At 40.2% G+C, this 15888-nt stretch overlaps 1 protein-coding gene across 1 annotated transcript in view; it reads right to left on the bottom strand.

The window, feature by feature from the left end:
* PAQR5 (progestin and adipoQ receptor family member 5) overlaps positions 1-15888 on the bottom strand; it is a 37121-nt gene continuing 21233 nt past the window's right edge. The window contains exons 5-7 of the mRNA XM_036737002.1: positions 7372-7468; positions 4333-4474; positions 1-242 (exon numbers count right to left, since the gene is read on the bottom strand). Coding sequence (XP_036592897.1) covers positions 1-242; positions 4333-4474; positions 7372-7468 — 481 coding nt within the window. The remainder of the gene's footprint in view (positions 243-4332; positions 4475-7371; positions 7469-15888) is intronic.

Below are 15888 nucleotides of genomic sequence, written 5' to 3'. Positions count from 1 at the left end.
TCATGTTTCTTTTTTCTGTACTTCTGGCTCTGGAGTCTGATACAGAGCAACTGAGAAGTAAAGGATGTTAATGAGGCTGAAAATGATGCACAGACATATTGCCCCAGCTGTCTGAGAGAAAGAGGGAGGTATCGAAGTAGCTAAAAGCCACTCTTTTCTCAACGTCATGTCCAGAAATATGGCTTCCATCTGCAAGTGTGTCGCCAAGATGACACACACATGAAAAAGCTGGTGACTGTGACCTACAATAAAGAAACCAACAGCATTTTAGCAAGCAACATTAATATTCTAAAACACCTTTAGCATCCTCATCAGGCAGTAACTCCATTTTCTAGATGGAGAATCTTGGGGCTCAGAGTTTGGCCATAAGCTACCTACTGAGTGCCAGCCAGATCCCTTGTATTCTAGAGTCGGCGCTTTAGTGCACAAAATTTTTCAGCTCCACAGTCAACCATTTTTTCCACTGGAACCTCATCCAGGGTCTTGGTATTGGCCAGTCATTTCAACATAATTGAAATGTACTGAATTAGGAGTCCTTTTCATCTGATGACTTGTTGAATTATAGCTTAACTTACTTTGTTATTTTTAACGCACACCTCAGAAATAAAAGGAATATAGAAAATTAAGAGATGCCATTGCCGAGGTATAAGTCCTATAACACAATTAGTTACATTAGACAAAGAACAGTTTAGGAATGTAGCTTTAATGTGAGGTTGCCAGTCATCCCTGGTTGGTGAGAGGAGGAGGAGGTATTGAGACACAAGGAGCAAAGAGGAAGAAGTTGTTGCCTGGATCAATTTTTAAAAGGGACAAGTAAACCAACCCAAGTTTCTGTCTGCCCATTTAGTTCCTTAATAATTTTACTTCCTCTGCGAAGCCTTTCCTAGGTTATTCAGCAGAAGCAGAGTCATGAATAGAGCTGTGGTGAAAAGAGGAGTTAGAACTACTAACTTAGAAATCTAAACCTTATTTTTCAGTGCACGGAGAGAACTATAATTTCTAGATTAGGAACTACTTCACATCTAGTACTTCTAACCCATACCAGATCAACTAGTCCCTGTGCCCAAGCAAGATGCCTGTGGAGAAAACTTCCCCTACACCTACCCTAGTCTGGCCAATAAATGAATGGCTCGTTATTATTGTCCCTTGTTTAATAAGACCTGGTGGATTCTCCTGTAACAGAGAATAACAATGCTCACTGTGTTAGCAGAGCTGAACAGAGAAAGATGGCTTCATTCATCCTGACCATCCACTTGTTGGCTATAGTCCAATACTATCACAGCTGTCATAAAGCCAGCATGAAAGAGGCAATCAATATTTGACATATCTGAAATATGACTAGATTAGGATAAGTAACTACACCTCTACAGGCCTAATAATAGTGACAATCTCAGCATTAACAAAAATATTGTCTGTGTACAGTGAACAGCAACAAGCTGCTAAGCACTCAGGAGAAAGTAGCAGTAGAAAAGGAAATCCCATATTTTCTAGATGCATTTTGTTTACAGTATGAAAAATCCCCAGCTATCTTCTTACTTTACATTGCTTGAGTGGGAAAGAAGCTGTAAGAGTAAAATTCTTTGCCAAGAGCCTTTCTCTGTTCAACACATTACCAATAAGGAAGTGGCATCATTTCTTAGGTGAATTAATATGTTGCTAATAAAATGTCCAAGAGTTGGCCTTTATGAAGCAATGGGCTGTCTCTCCTTTGGTCCCTGTGCCTTTCTCCTTTCCTGCTTTCATAGACAAAGATGGCTTATTTACGACGATGGGCTTATCCTCTGCCTCGCCATTTTCTTTTTAGCAGCCTTTTAGCAGTTTTGTTTTTTTCTGATCTTTATACCAAAAGAGGAGGTTAAGAAAAAGTGAGGTAAAAGCAGAGGCTGTGTAGCACAATGGAAAGTGCTGGATTTGGAGCAGGGGGCAGGGGGAATGGAAGAGGGGGAGAAGTAAAATCTTTTCTTTGTCTGTGACCTTGGGCAACTCCCTGAGCCTCCCTTAGCTTTAGTTTCCTATTTGTAAAGTGAGGAAATTGGACTCAGTGGCCTCTGAGGACCCTCCCAGCTCTAAATCTGAAATCCTGCACGATCCTGTGAGGGAAATCAGGAATCGGACAAATGGTGCTAATTGATCTGACCATTTTAACCAAAGTCATTTTCCAGATTCAGCTAAAACCAATATTTATTAAACACCTACTACATGGGCAAGGTATTGTAGGTCCTCTATTCTGTGTGGAGCTTGGATCCTATCATACAGTGATAATGGATGATCAAGATGTGGCTATAATGATCGTGGAGACAGCCAAGTGAAGCAGTGCATGAAGAGCCAGACTAGAATCAGGACGACCTGAGTCAAATTTGGCCCCGGTTACTAGCTGTGCAGTCCTGGGCAAGTCACTAAACCCTGCTTTTGCCTCAGTTTCCTCATCTGTAAAATAAGCTGGAGAAGGAAATGGGCAAACCACTCCAGTATCTTTGTCAAGAAAACTCCAAACACAGAGAGTCAGACACAACGGAAACGACTGAATGATAACGACAAATAATGGTCATACCCAGGTTCACATGGTACTTTAAGAAATCGTTTTATGACCACTCGTCATGTTTGAGATTTATAAAGCAGTTTTCATCACAGACATCATGGGGTAGACTGTGTGAGTAGCACTGTTATCCCTATTTTCCAGATGAGGAAACCGAGGTTCAGAGAGTTTATTTCAACAATCATTTTATTAAGTTTTTACTCAGTGTCAGGTGATATTTACATGACTTTGCCTAAGTTACACAATTATTGTCACACTGGACTCAGTGCAAGACCTTTGGACTCTTAAAACCATGCTATGCTGTGCTGCCTCAGTGTTACCTAATTGTTCTTTCAGTCAACATGGAAACCCTTGCTTTGAAAGCCCAACCACCTCCCACTCTATTCTACCTAATCCCCAGCAAACTCAGTGAGACAGCCAGGTTGGGAAGAGGGAAGTAGCTCCTACCAGCTGGTGCTATGTGTGTGCGCGTGTGCACGCACACACGCACGCACGCACACACACATACTCACAGCAAACTTAGACCTACAATCAGTCATAATTTCCACTAATAATAATAATTATAACTAACATTTATGTAGCATTTACTATGTGCTAGGCACTTAAAATTATCTCATTTAATCTTCACAACTCTAGGAGACAAGTGTTATTATTATCTTCATTTTACAGATGAGAAAACTCAGGCAAACAAAGTTTAAGTGGCTTATCCAGAATCACAAATGTATTAAGTACCTGAGGGTGGATTTGAATTTGGAGCTTCCTGACTCCAGGCCTGTGTAATGGCAAGCAAAGTGGGACTGTTTCCTGTTTTTTTCTTTTGGAGTGCTTCTCAACACTAAGGCAACCAAGTGCCTTTGTTTGAATCAAGAGTCTTTGATTGAATCTAGAATCCTTGATTGGAGACAGTATATATACTCTGAGGTTAGCATTTTGCTTTGGGGCTCAATTGTTGGAAGAGTGTTCATGTGATTTGGCCAGATAAGACTCTGGATAGCTGTTAAGGAACACCCCCCCCCGCCCTTTGAAAACCCACATGTTGGTGCTTCTCTCTCTAGTAACTATGTATGTATTGCTATGGTCAAACAGAAGCCTGTCTGTTGATTTGTGTTATTTTCTCTGTAATTTCTTTTTGTATTTGCTCTGAAGTTCACGGTGCTGACTTTTCCCCCTGAACTAAGTGAACAATATATTTATGTTTCATTAAAGTAAGATTGTCAACCCCTTAAAGTTGCTTTCCTTAGAAAAGCAGATCAAAGAACCTGTGCTAGCAGCCCTCCTGTGTGCTGGTGTTATTGGCCTTATACCTCCACAGCAGCTGCAAGCAGCATTGTTGTTACAGCCTGGTGCACTACCCACTGTATTACCTAACCACCCAGATCACAAAGAACACCAAAGAGTACCTCTCCCCACTTCCATATACTGCCTTAGGATGGATATTCTGCTATGACTTTCAGGGTTGCCCACTTGTTATTCTTTATGTTAAAATGTTTTCTGGAGAGAGGCAATGTCACTTACTCTTGACCCCACCCTCTACACTGAAGACAGCCCTGCTGGCTACATACATCTTGTTCTGCACCAGCTTTCAATATTTCTTAATCTTGTACTGTTGTCCAGAGACCTTAGGGACAAGCAAACTTGAAATATCAATGCAAGAAAAGAGATGGCCTTAAGTCATAATTCTGAACTGTTACTTCTCTTTCCTAATCGTAACATATTCCTTAATGGACACACACATTAGCTTCTGGAGTATTTCGGCCCTCTCAAAGAGTTAAAAGTTCTTGTTTTCCATTACTTACCAACATAGTCAAAGAGTCCAGGTGCAAGCCTCTCGGGTAAGTGTGCCGCATAGAGGAAACAAGCAAGGATGGCGATAACCGTGTGTTTTTGGTGATAGGGGTTTGCTGCCTCCCCAGAACTCTCTTCTGATGATGAGAATAGCTGTAGGTATTTAAAAGAAATGTTACGCTTAGAAATTATTCATAGAGTAAGATGAATGATTTGACAAGAACAGGTAGGGAGGGATGGGCCTTCATTTCTACCTATGCCACAGACTAACAATAATTCTGGAATCCATATACACCAACATGCATACATCCATATTCTGCATACTAGTACTAGTACTGAATCTCTTCCACTTGAATTGTATTAGGAAGATTCTGAAGATCGGAAGGATAAGGTACCAGACACTGAGGTCCTTACTTGAACTAAACTGCCAAGAATTCAAACTCTGCTTCAGAGAGAGCAACTCAGATGGGCTGGCCACATTGTTTGAATGCATAACACACGCTTGCCAAAAAGACTATTTTATGGAGAATTCACACAAGCCAAGCATTCACAGGGGTCAGAATAGTCGATAAAAGGATACTCTCAAGGTCTCTCTCAAGAACTTTGGAATCAATTGTGTAACATGGGAGACATTGGCACAGGACTGCTCAGCATGGCATTTTCACACCAGAAAAAGTGCTGCGCTCTATGAGCAAAGCAGAATTGAAACAGCTCAAAGGAAACTCAGGATGCGCAGGTTTGGAGTATCCACCCCAAATGTTCACACAGACTATTTGTGCCTGACCTGTGGTAGAGCATTCCAAGCTCGTATTGGCCTGATCAGACATAGGTGGACACTTTGAATCTTGACTCAAGCATAGTGATGTCATTTTGGTCCTCTTTGAGAACGAAGGATGACAACCAACCAACTAGTACTATTATCTCATTGCATTTGTGACTTTCAGCAGTTGAAACCAAAGAGATCTTTTGACAAACTGCTGAAACTGATAGGAATCCCTATTCATAATAGCCCAAAGCAAATATATTTAGTGGGTTTTGGTTGGTGGTGGTGGTTTTCTGTGTGGGGCAATCAAGGTTCAGTGACTTGCCCAGGGTCACAAAGCTAATTAAGTGTCAAGTATCTGAGGCTGGATTTGAACTCAGGTCATCCTGACTCCAGGGCTGGTGCTCTGTCCACTGTGCCACCTAGCTGCCCTTTTCAGAATTTCAACAGCAGTTCATTTTTTGTTTCTAGGCTAAGCTTTCTCTCTAAGACTTCTGTCACAACCATGTTCCAGCATTCGCAGAGCTTTGTCAGCTTTTTGTCCAAGAGGCACGCATCAACTGTACTGGAGAGTTTGTGGATGATGTCTTTTCCAGTTTGGAGTAGTGGTCTAAAATTGGCCAGGCGGCTGCTCACCCCCTCTTGAAGTTCCTAGCCTTCTCTAGATCCAGGCTGCCCTCTGCCAGCCACTGATTGAAGTCCTTCACGTCATGATGGAAATGTCTCTATTCTTCCACAGCTCTATCAAAATGACCTTCATGATCACTGTGCCTTCTATTCAGACTGCCCCACTTTTCTTCCATCCCCATCTGAATAGCTTTAGGACTGGACATATCAAGTACAGTATTGGGCTGCTTCTCATGAAGAGCTGCAATCTGTTCTCTGACTTTGTCCAGCAGATCAGTGATGTTTTGATGCAGTACGGTGCTGTGGTTTGTGCGACAGATCTCTCCCATGGAAGCCGGACAGAAGTAGCAAGAAAATGTTGCGAATAGTTAATATTGTTGTTATTCAGTTGTTTCAGTTGTGTATGACTCTTTGGGACCTAATTTGGGGCTTTCTTGGCAAAAATACTGAAGAGGTTTATCATTTCTTTCTCTAGATTATTTTACAGATGAGGAAACAGAGGCAAACAGTGTTAAGTGATGAGGCTAGAGTCACACAGCTGGTGAATGTCTGAGATTGGATTTAAGTTCAGATCTTCCTAACTCTAGGCCCAGCACTGTATCGACTGAGTCACCTCGCTGGCATATTTTCATGCAGCATGTACATATAAGAGAATCTTCATTTAATTGTTAAAATCTTGTATATTTTATGTACATTAAAAAGTAAAAACTAAATACTAGCTTACCCAGCATCTGGAAGCAGAAAATTCTATCACTAGGCCTTTGAATACATCTTCATAAAGGTAACTTGTAAGTACTTAAAGTACTACCAAAACCAGATTCAATTATGCTCAGTATTGTCCTAGACTAGGACAAAAACAAATGTATTTTATTGTATTGTAATTCTTTGAAAATTGTTAATAGATGTAGGGCATGATCTATAAAATGAAAATATATTTGACTAACCACTGTATCCTGACCATTCTGAATAAAGTTTATATTTTATAATAAATATATGTATAATCTATACTTGTATCATACCCTATTTGATATCCTATTTTGTTGTTATTGTTGTTGTTGTTATAATCTTATTTTCCCGGATATATTAGAAAAGCACTATGAGAACAGGCGTTTTTTCATACTACTACTATTATCTCCTATAGCACTGAGCATAATCCTGGGCAAATTGTCAATTCCCTTTCTGCCCTACCTTTGCCAATTTTCCCCTCTCACAACAGCCTATTATACTCACAATATCAACTGCTATCTTTCAGATAAACCGTTTACATTCCTGCTTCCAATGCTTTATTCATGCTATTTCTCTTGCCTAGAATATCCTGCCTCTTCCCTGCTTATGTAAAATGGAACCCATTCTTCAAGATCCAGTTCAAATTCCAACCATCCCAGTCCATGGTGGTCTCTTTCTCCCATGAAATCATGGCACTTTACTGCCATTTATACTTTACTATAGGGCACTCAGTTCATATACTTGTATTGTTAATTATCTTCTCATGGACATCTCTTACCTGTCCAACTTAAAGATATAATGTCTGATACGTCTTTGTTTCCTCTCCAATGCCTTACACCTGTCAGCATTTCAGGAAATATTATTGAGTAAATGAAATATGATTGAGTAAATTTTATTAGAGGGCTTACATAAAAACATAACTGAGTCATCATACCCTGCAAATGATGGGGATGGTGTCCCAGGCGTAAGGATATGCAAAGGCCAGTATCCGTAATATCTTACAGAGCCTTGGCTTCTGGATTTCAAGGAACCTGGATCAAATTAGAAGAAAGGAAATGGAGAGAAAACAAACATTTTCAGAAAAAAATGCCAAAATACATTAGGGTCAGAGATATAAAGAAAAGAACTAAAGCAGTTTCACATAAATGCTTCTGTTTACACGCAAACTTTACCCCCATCATTTTCAATTTCTGATAAAAGTGACCCCATCTCAATACTAGCAGGAGAAAAAAATGTGCCCCAATCACTTGACAAGAAACAAATGAAACAAGACTGGAGGGGAGACCAGCCAAGTCAGGGAAGGAGTGATGAGAGGGAAATGACACACAGAGGGTCACATCATTCAATTTCCAAAGAGTCTTTTAAAATTCAAATAAGACATGAAGAACAATGACCATATGTTCACTAACAGAGGGGAGTAAGAGAGGAGGTATGTACAGAGCTGAGTGAAACAGGTCAGTTAACATTATTCTTTTGCCTTCTATACGTTTCTATGAAGGTTATGATGTATTGTAATTAATCAGAAATTCATCAGGCTATTATCATTAAGCTCAGTGGCTCAATTAGGCATTTAATTACTTTGGGAGGTTTTTGAAATATTTCCCACATCTTTAGCCCAAGTCTTAAGGAAATGGAATTAATATGAATCCATCGTTTCTTTCCCCCTCTACCCCCTCCAAATCTTAAGATAAATGAAACATTAAAATGAATGATGATGATGGCTCAAAAGGAAGGCAGACAATAGCAAGGCACAGTCAACAATACTGCACACAGAAATAGGCTGTATTACTGAAGCTTAAGTAAATGACACAGTGGAGTTTGTTGAGTTGATAGCGCAAACACAGTTATTGACCATAGCAAGACATGGGGGCAGTTAGGAGTAATAAAAATGGGTTGCTGCAGCAAGGCGAACACCAAGGTCTCCGTTGCAAGGTCTGCCTGTCCGCAGAGTTGACATGCTGACCAGCTCTTATGGCAATATTACAAATCAAATGAAACTAGTCGATTCAGAATGCTGAAGACAAATAGAAAACCCAACACTTGGATATGATGTATCTAATGATACCATATTGGTGCCCTGCTGCTGCCTAAGAGCTGAAAAGGCAAGACTATCTGACTGGTTGAAACAGGGTAAAATACAGATTCTTGGGATTTATGAAGTGCCTAACTAAAAACAAAGCACCCTTAGCCCTCTCAACACCAGCCAAAATTTTTCAGTTTTGTAGCCAGGATTTTCATCAATATTTAAGGTCCTGTTCTCACCCCCTCCCTTTTGTCCTTACATCTCACCACTTTTATTTCTCTTTACAACCTACCTAAAAGGCTCTCTTCTATCAAGCAAATTTTCATACAGTTCCTTGAGAAATGATTTTTACAAACTCACGTTTGCGATTTTCAATGTATTATCTTATTTGATCTTCACGATAGCCTTGAGAGTATTATTCCCATTTTACAAACCAGGATAATAAATAAGGGTCAGAACAATTACTACTTATCCAATTTTATGTGTCCAGTTAGCAGCAGAGCTGAGTGAGAGTAGAACCAAGGTTTTGACTTAAGTTCCTTATGCTCTTTACCACATCAGATTTCAAGCTTGAAAAGACTCTAGAAGGCAGCTAGTCCAGCCTCCAGAGAGAATGAATGACTTGCCACAAATAAGAACAAATGTTATGCTGCACAACCAGTGTGTGAACCTACATCCTCTAATTTTAAATACAAGGCTTTTGCCAATACATCATAGCTTTATCCTACGTTGTATAATTTACCCAAAAGTCATCTAGTGCCTTAATGCAAAGTGTGGACGGGCTCCCCATCAGACTGGCTGTGTTCAGCCAACAGCTCTCAATAGGCCATCTACCAAGTTATGGTCTTCACTGACAGAATTCCCACACTGATGAAGTCATAAGTTATGTAAGTATAGTAACTCACAGAATCACTGTATCCCAGAATTGAAAGGGACTTCAAAGGTAATCAAGTCCAACTAATGCCTGAACAAGAATTCTTGCATTCTACAACATACACCTCAGATCTCTCACCATTGCTTTGAAAGCCTCTAGTGAAGGGAACCCACTACATCTCCAGAGGAGTTCCACTTTGGGATATCTAACTCTGTGGGGGGGGAGGGGAGGAGTTTTCCCTTATGTCAAGCTTAAGTCAGATTCGTTACCATTTCTACCTGTTACTCATAGATTCTTCCATCTGGGGCCAGCTGGAAAAAAAGAACCTCATCAGTGTGACAGCTTAAAAAGGCCAAGGTCTTCCACTGCATCCTGGGCCATCCTCCATTGTTTTGGTCGATACCTGGCCACTGAACCCAGTTGGCTCTGGAGGAGGACGTGAGGCTGGTAACTTTGCATAGCCCTTCCCTCAAATCAAAGTCAGCTGCAAGTCATTTCATGATCTCCCTGATGTCATGGTCCTCTTCAAGAACCACATGTGAAGATAAATATTCTCTTCTCCAGGCAGAAGTTAGGTGGCCCAGTGGATAGAGTTCTGGCCCTAGAGTCAGGAAGACCTGAGTTCAAATCTAGTCTCAGATACTAGCAGTGTGACCTTAGGCAAGTCATTCAACCTCTGCTTAGGTTTCCTTATCTGTAAAATGGAGATAAGAATAGCACCTACCTCTCAGGGTTATTTTGAGGATCAAATAAACATTTGTAAAGCACTTAGCACAGTGCCTGGCACATAGCTGGTGCTTAACAAATACTTGTTCACATTTCACCCTTCACTTCCTCCTAAATATAATGGGAGATCATAGAAATCATACATCTAGAACTAGATGGGACTTCAAGTGGCCGTCTAGTCCAACTATATCTCCCCATCCTAGTCTGACTTTATAGATGAGTAATCTAAAGCCCAAAGCATCACATCTTCCAAGTAAATCTTGTATGACAGGGTCTCAGGGCCCTTCTCTGTCCTAGTCACCCTCTGTAAAATCTTGCACTTATACCAATGTCCTTATGAGAATGTGGCCACCAGAATTTAACACAATACTCCAGCTGTGTGGGTCTAGCTAGAGGAGTTGTAAACACTGTGCCTCAAGGCAGCCTATGATTGCATTAGCTTTCTTGGCTACTGTACCACACTGCTGATTCATATTTAGCTCTGGTTTACTAAAACCCCAGATCTTTTTTCAAATGTCCTGCTGTATAAAATGCTCTGTGTGTGTGTGTGTGTATATATATATACATATATATATAAAATATATGTACATATATATGTATAAATACACACACGTACATATATATTTGTGTATGTATATGAAGTTTATTTTTTGAACCCAAGTTTAAAACTTTTACATTGATTTTAGTCTCAATGTTCTAGGCTGTCAAGATGTTTTTGAATTCTGACTGCCATAAAATGTCAGCTCTGTGATCCTTCCAACTTTGGGTTACTTGCACATTTGAAAAGCATGTCATCTATTCAAGTCATTGATCAAATTGTTAAATTTCTTAGGGCCATGTACAGATCTCTGCTGTGGGAGCACTCCATTAGGGACATCCAAGGTGACACTGAACCATTAATGACTACTCTTTGGGTATAGCCATTCAACCAGTTTCAAAGCCCATTTCAAGTTATGCTGTCCTCTAGCCCACAGTTCATCTTTTCCACACAAAACTTGGTCAAATGCTTTGCTACAATTTCTAGATAAATTCTCAATATTCAACTGAATCTGTTAAGTCATCAATTTAGAAGCTCCCTTAGGACAGATCATCACCCATCCACACCTGTCCATCCTATGAAATTTAGCCATGTCCTCTAAAAGTTCACCAGAATGTCTCCCAAGGAGCTAGTAATCTCCCTTGCTAGAGCTTCTCTTGACATCAGTAGGGGACAGGTGGAACCATGGCTGTCCACTTGTTGTCCCTCACCTTTGCCATGTGACCAGTCCATGTCTTTTTCCTATCATTCTTTATACTTGTATTTCCAGTACCTAGCACAGTACTCGACACATAGTACGTGCTTATCACATACTTGTAGATTGATCAGTTGACCATACTTGTCACTGATAACATCCTTTGCTCCTGTTCTTCAAAGGTCCTCATTGATTATATGTTGCAGTCCATGTAATACTCATTTTAATTCTTTGGAGACTTTTATATTTCATATATTATATTCTTATATATATTATATACTTTTATATTCTACTGCCATACAGCAACACTGATAGATGTTGGTTTTAAAAAGATGGGCCTTTTTTTAAATATTTTCTGAAGACAATCGAGTCTTTTCCTTGCTGCTCAACTTTGGACCCAACTCATCCATCTGTGCTGTCTATTCTACGTGTGTGTGTGTGTGTGTGTGTGTGTGTGTGTGTGTGTGTGTATGTACATACTGATAGTTTATCTATTCAAATGTATGTCATAATCTAGGCAACAGACAATAAAAGGCAATAAAATCCAAGTAATAAAATTATTCCACTTGCTCTTTCCTTTGTGATCAGGTCTCAACCTTCTGAGTGGCTAAGAATCTCTTCCATGAGGCTCTGCAGTGTTCTTTGGCTTCATGCATCCAGCACATGTCATGTGCAAATAGGCAAAACTGAAGGACCTCACCATCCACAAAGAATCCCTCCTTCAACTTGAATTTAGTGTTGGATCTTCTTGATCCCAGAGGCACACATCTTTGGCAGGCATCCATCTGTTTTAGCCTTGCCTAATATTTAGGATCTGTGGATTGTTGAACAGAGTTATTTCTGTTACATCTTTCAAGTAATCTTGAAGGATTTTAATGTGTGGATGGAAGACATTTAGTTGGATAGGAGTCCTTAAGACTGCATTTTCCCCTCCCAAATCAAATGCTTTTTCATAATCAACAAAAATAGGCAAATGGGATCTGGTATTATTATCTACAGCTTTCGGCCAATTATGAATTTGCAAAGTTATGGTCCATTGTTGAATATTGCTTGCAAAAGTTTTCTTGTTCTCTACTAACACCCTCATTGAGGATCTACATAAAGATTTTGTAGAGATGGCAGACTACCTGGTATATATCAGGCCATAGTTGATGTTTTCTTGATCACTTTAAAAATATATATATATATATATGTGTATATATATATATATGTGTATATATATATTATCAAGGTCTGAGGTTTTTTCCCCACACACTTGGAATTCTCCCCTGCTTCAGATACCTTGTATGTTGATTCCTCAGCATTCTCACAATTGTGTCTCCTCCAGTACATATCTCTATATACTCCAGTACAGCTGGTTTCTTTCCATCTTTGTTCTACCCTCAGTGCTACTTCTAACTCTCCTATAAGAACATCTGCAACTACAATACTAAAGGCCAAGTGTGGTGGCTCTACTGTCCTTAATGGTGAAAGCAGTTTTTTATAGTAATCTTTACAGATCTTTTCCATTTTTATCCTATTGATTGCTCTGTTTTCGTAATTAAAACACAGAGGATACTGGTAAAGTGTAACTAAAGAATTCTCATGATCTAGAAACCTTTTCAGGGGTTACTAAACATTTTTATAGTATATCTAATTTTGCAAGTGTTTTTTTTCTCCAGCAACTCTGTGAAGAAATGTAAATACTGCTATTGCAATTTTACAGATAAAATTGCAGCTCATAAAGGATGATTTTTCTAGGGTCTTGGGGATAATAAGTGTTGGATCAAAATGTTAAGTGGCATAGAATCATAAATCTAGAGCTAAAAGGGGCCTCAGAGGCTGCTTAGTCTAACCTCATTTTACAGATGAATAAACTAAGGCCAAGAGAAGTTACATGATTTGTCCAAGGTTCCCCGACTCGTCAATGCTCTTTCCATGTACCATGTATCTGCAGAACACAGACCTGGGTCTCTCATATCTCCAAGAACACTGCATTTTCCACTAATTAATGCATACTGTCTCCTGGGCAGCCATGCTGCTCCTGTCATCCCTGAAGAGGGATGGATGTTCTTCACCACCCTCATGTATAAGAAAATTTTAATCAGTTAATGATTACAAAGTACCACAAGAGTCAGTCATGTGACTTACAATGGATTAAAATTGGGTTATATTATTTTGAAATCTGGCTAGCATCAGATTCTAAAAGACTTGCTATTAGATTAGCTATCCCCTGGTAAATACATAAGGCTATATATAGCACATAGAAGTCAATGAATGCCAGAATCTGAGGAGATCTTAATCATCTAGTTAAATCCACTCATTTTATAGATGAGGAAACTGGAACCCAGAGAGGTGACCTATCTACCATCGTACTAGTTAATGGGACTAGAACACAAATCTAATTCCTAGTTCGATGCTTTTTCTTTCAAGCTAGAATTTCAGGCTTAATAGGGACCATTTTTTTTGGAGGGGGGGAAGGCAGGGCAATTAGGGGTTAAGTGACTTGCCCAAGGTCACACAGCTAGTAAGTGTGTCAAGTGTCTGAGGCTAGATTTGAACTCAGGTCCTCCTGACTCCAGGGCTGGTGCTCTACTCACTGCGCCACCTAGCAGCCCCTAGTAGGGATCATCTAGTTCAATTTGTACCTAATTAACAATTCCTTCTACAACATTCCCCAAGTGGTTATTCAGCATTCTTGCCCAGGGTCAGCTAGTAAGTGTCTAAGGTTAGGTTTGAACTCATGAAGAGGAGTCCTCTTGGACTGGTTCTCTTTCCACTGTGCCATCTAGCTGCCCTTAAGATCTATGTCCTGCCATTGGACCCAGATGGCTCAGGAGGCAAGAGTGAGGCTGGTAACTTTGCACAGCCCTGCTTCACTTAAATCCAATTCACTTGCATGTCGAGACTCCACCTTCCTGATGTCATTGGTCCTCTTTGAGAACAAAGGACAAACAACAATTTAGCATTCACTAAAGTGGAGGAGGACCCATTGTCCAAAGTGGCAGCCCATCTGACTTTTGCACACTTCTAATATTTAGATTTTCCTTACATGGAGCTGAAATCTGCCTCAGCAAACCTCATCCATTGCCTCCAGTTGATCCTCTGGGGCCAAGCAGAACAAATCTACTTTACACCCTGGTCCCCATGGCAGCCCTCCTAGTAAGGAGAGCTATCATGTCTCCCACCCCCCCCCCCACAATCTTCTCTAAGCTAAATATCCACACTTCCTTCAGCTGATCCTGTTATTTCAAGGCTTTTTTTTTCCATCATCCTGATCACCTACTGCCTCACTCAGGTGGAACCCATCCATGACACCAGATCACTAAGTAGCCAGCATCCAGGAACATGGGCCATCAGAATTCCCTGCTCCATGAGGGATCTTCTACATTGGGAGAGGATTCCAATGTGGGTCATCTCTCCTCTGTCACCCAAGTCAATACACATCTTCATTGCCTTCAGTTAAGATCCACCTGAACCAACCGAAGAACTAGAAATTTACTCCATAATTTCCCCTTGCCCTGCCATAACTCTTATCTTTAAGGTGACAAAATGATAGAATCATAGTCAGAAAAAAGCTCTTATGTTATTTCCTGTGGTCCCTGCCCCTTCACTCCAGGGACTGGATGGTGACTTGGCCACTTACACAGAAAGAAAGAGCTCTGTTGGCCATTCACAAAACTATGGATTTCCTGGGATTTTAATCAATATTTCGCCCGTTGTGGAAGGTGGCCTCGATTAAGTGCTTCTGCAAAGGTGAGTAGAATGATGGTCTTCAGCTGCAAAGCTGAACCTAAAAGGAAAGAAAAAGAGGAAAGAGACAGCAATAGGGGAAAGGAGGAGGAGAGCTGGAAGCTGGGCAGAGAAAAGTACTTAACAACTACATTGCAAATCTCAAAGAGGCCATTTCTATCTCCCTGCTGAGGATTTGGGGAGAAGTTAGGATGATCAAGGCAGGGTTAGGAGAGGGGTCTTGCTTTACAACTTGTTTTGTTATCATAGAACATCAGACCTAAAAGAGACATTAAGAATCATCTAGTTCTTTGCCCAAAGGGAAGTCAAACTGCACACCCTCTGATCCAGCAATACCATCATTAGGTCTGTATCCCAAAGAGAACATAGAAAGGGAAAAGGACCCACATGTACAAAAGTATTGATAGCAATTCTTTTTGTGGTGGCAAAGAATTGGAAATTGGGGGATGCCCATCAACTGGGGAATGACTGAACTAGTTGTGGTATATGAATGTAATGGAATACTATTGTGCTATAAGAAATGATGAAGAGGTGGATTTTGGAAAAACTTGGACTTACGTGAAATGATGCTGAGTGAAGTGAGCAGAACCAAGAGAACACTGTACACAGTAAGAGCAACATTGTGTGATGATCAGCTTTGATAGACCTAGTTCTTCTCAGCAATACAATGATCCAAGACAATTCCAAAGGCTCGTGATGGAAAATGTATCCACATCCTGAGAAAGAACTATGGAGTCTGAATGCAGATCAAAGCATGCTATTTTCTCTTTTTTTCTGTTTCTCATGATTTTTCCCTTTTGTTCTAATTCTTCTTTCACAAAATGGCTAATGTAGAAATGTCTTTAACATGATTGTACATGTATA

Source organism: Trichosurus vulpecula, chromosome 8 (assembly GCF_011100635.1).
Source record: "Trichosurus vulpecula isolate mTriVul1 chromosome 8, mTriVul1.pri, whole genome shotgun sequence".
In the NCBI taxonomy this organism is placed as follows: domain Eukaryota; kingdom Metazoa; phylum Chordata; class Mammalia; order Diprotodontia; family Phalangeridae; genus Trichosurus; species Trichosurus vulpecula.
Note: the sequence above shows the minus strand (reverse complement) of the source record. Positions and strands in the feature narration are given on the sequence as shown.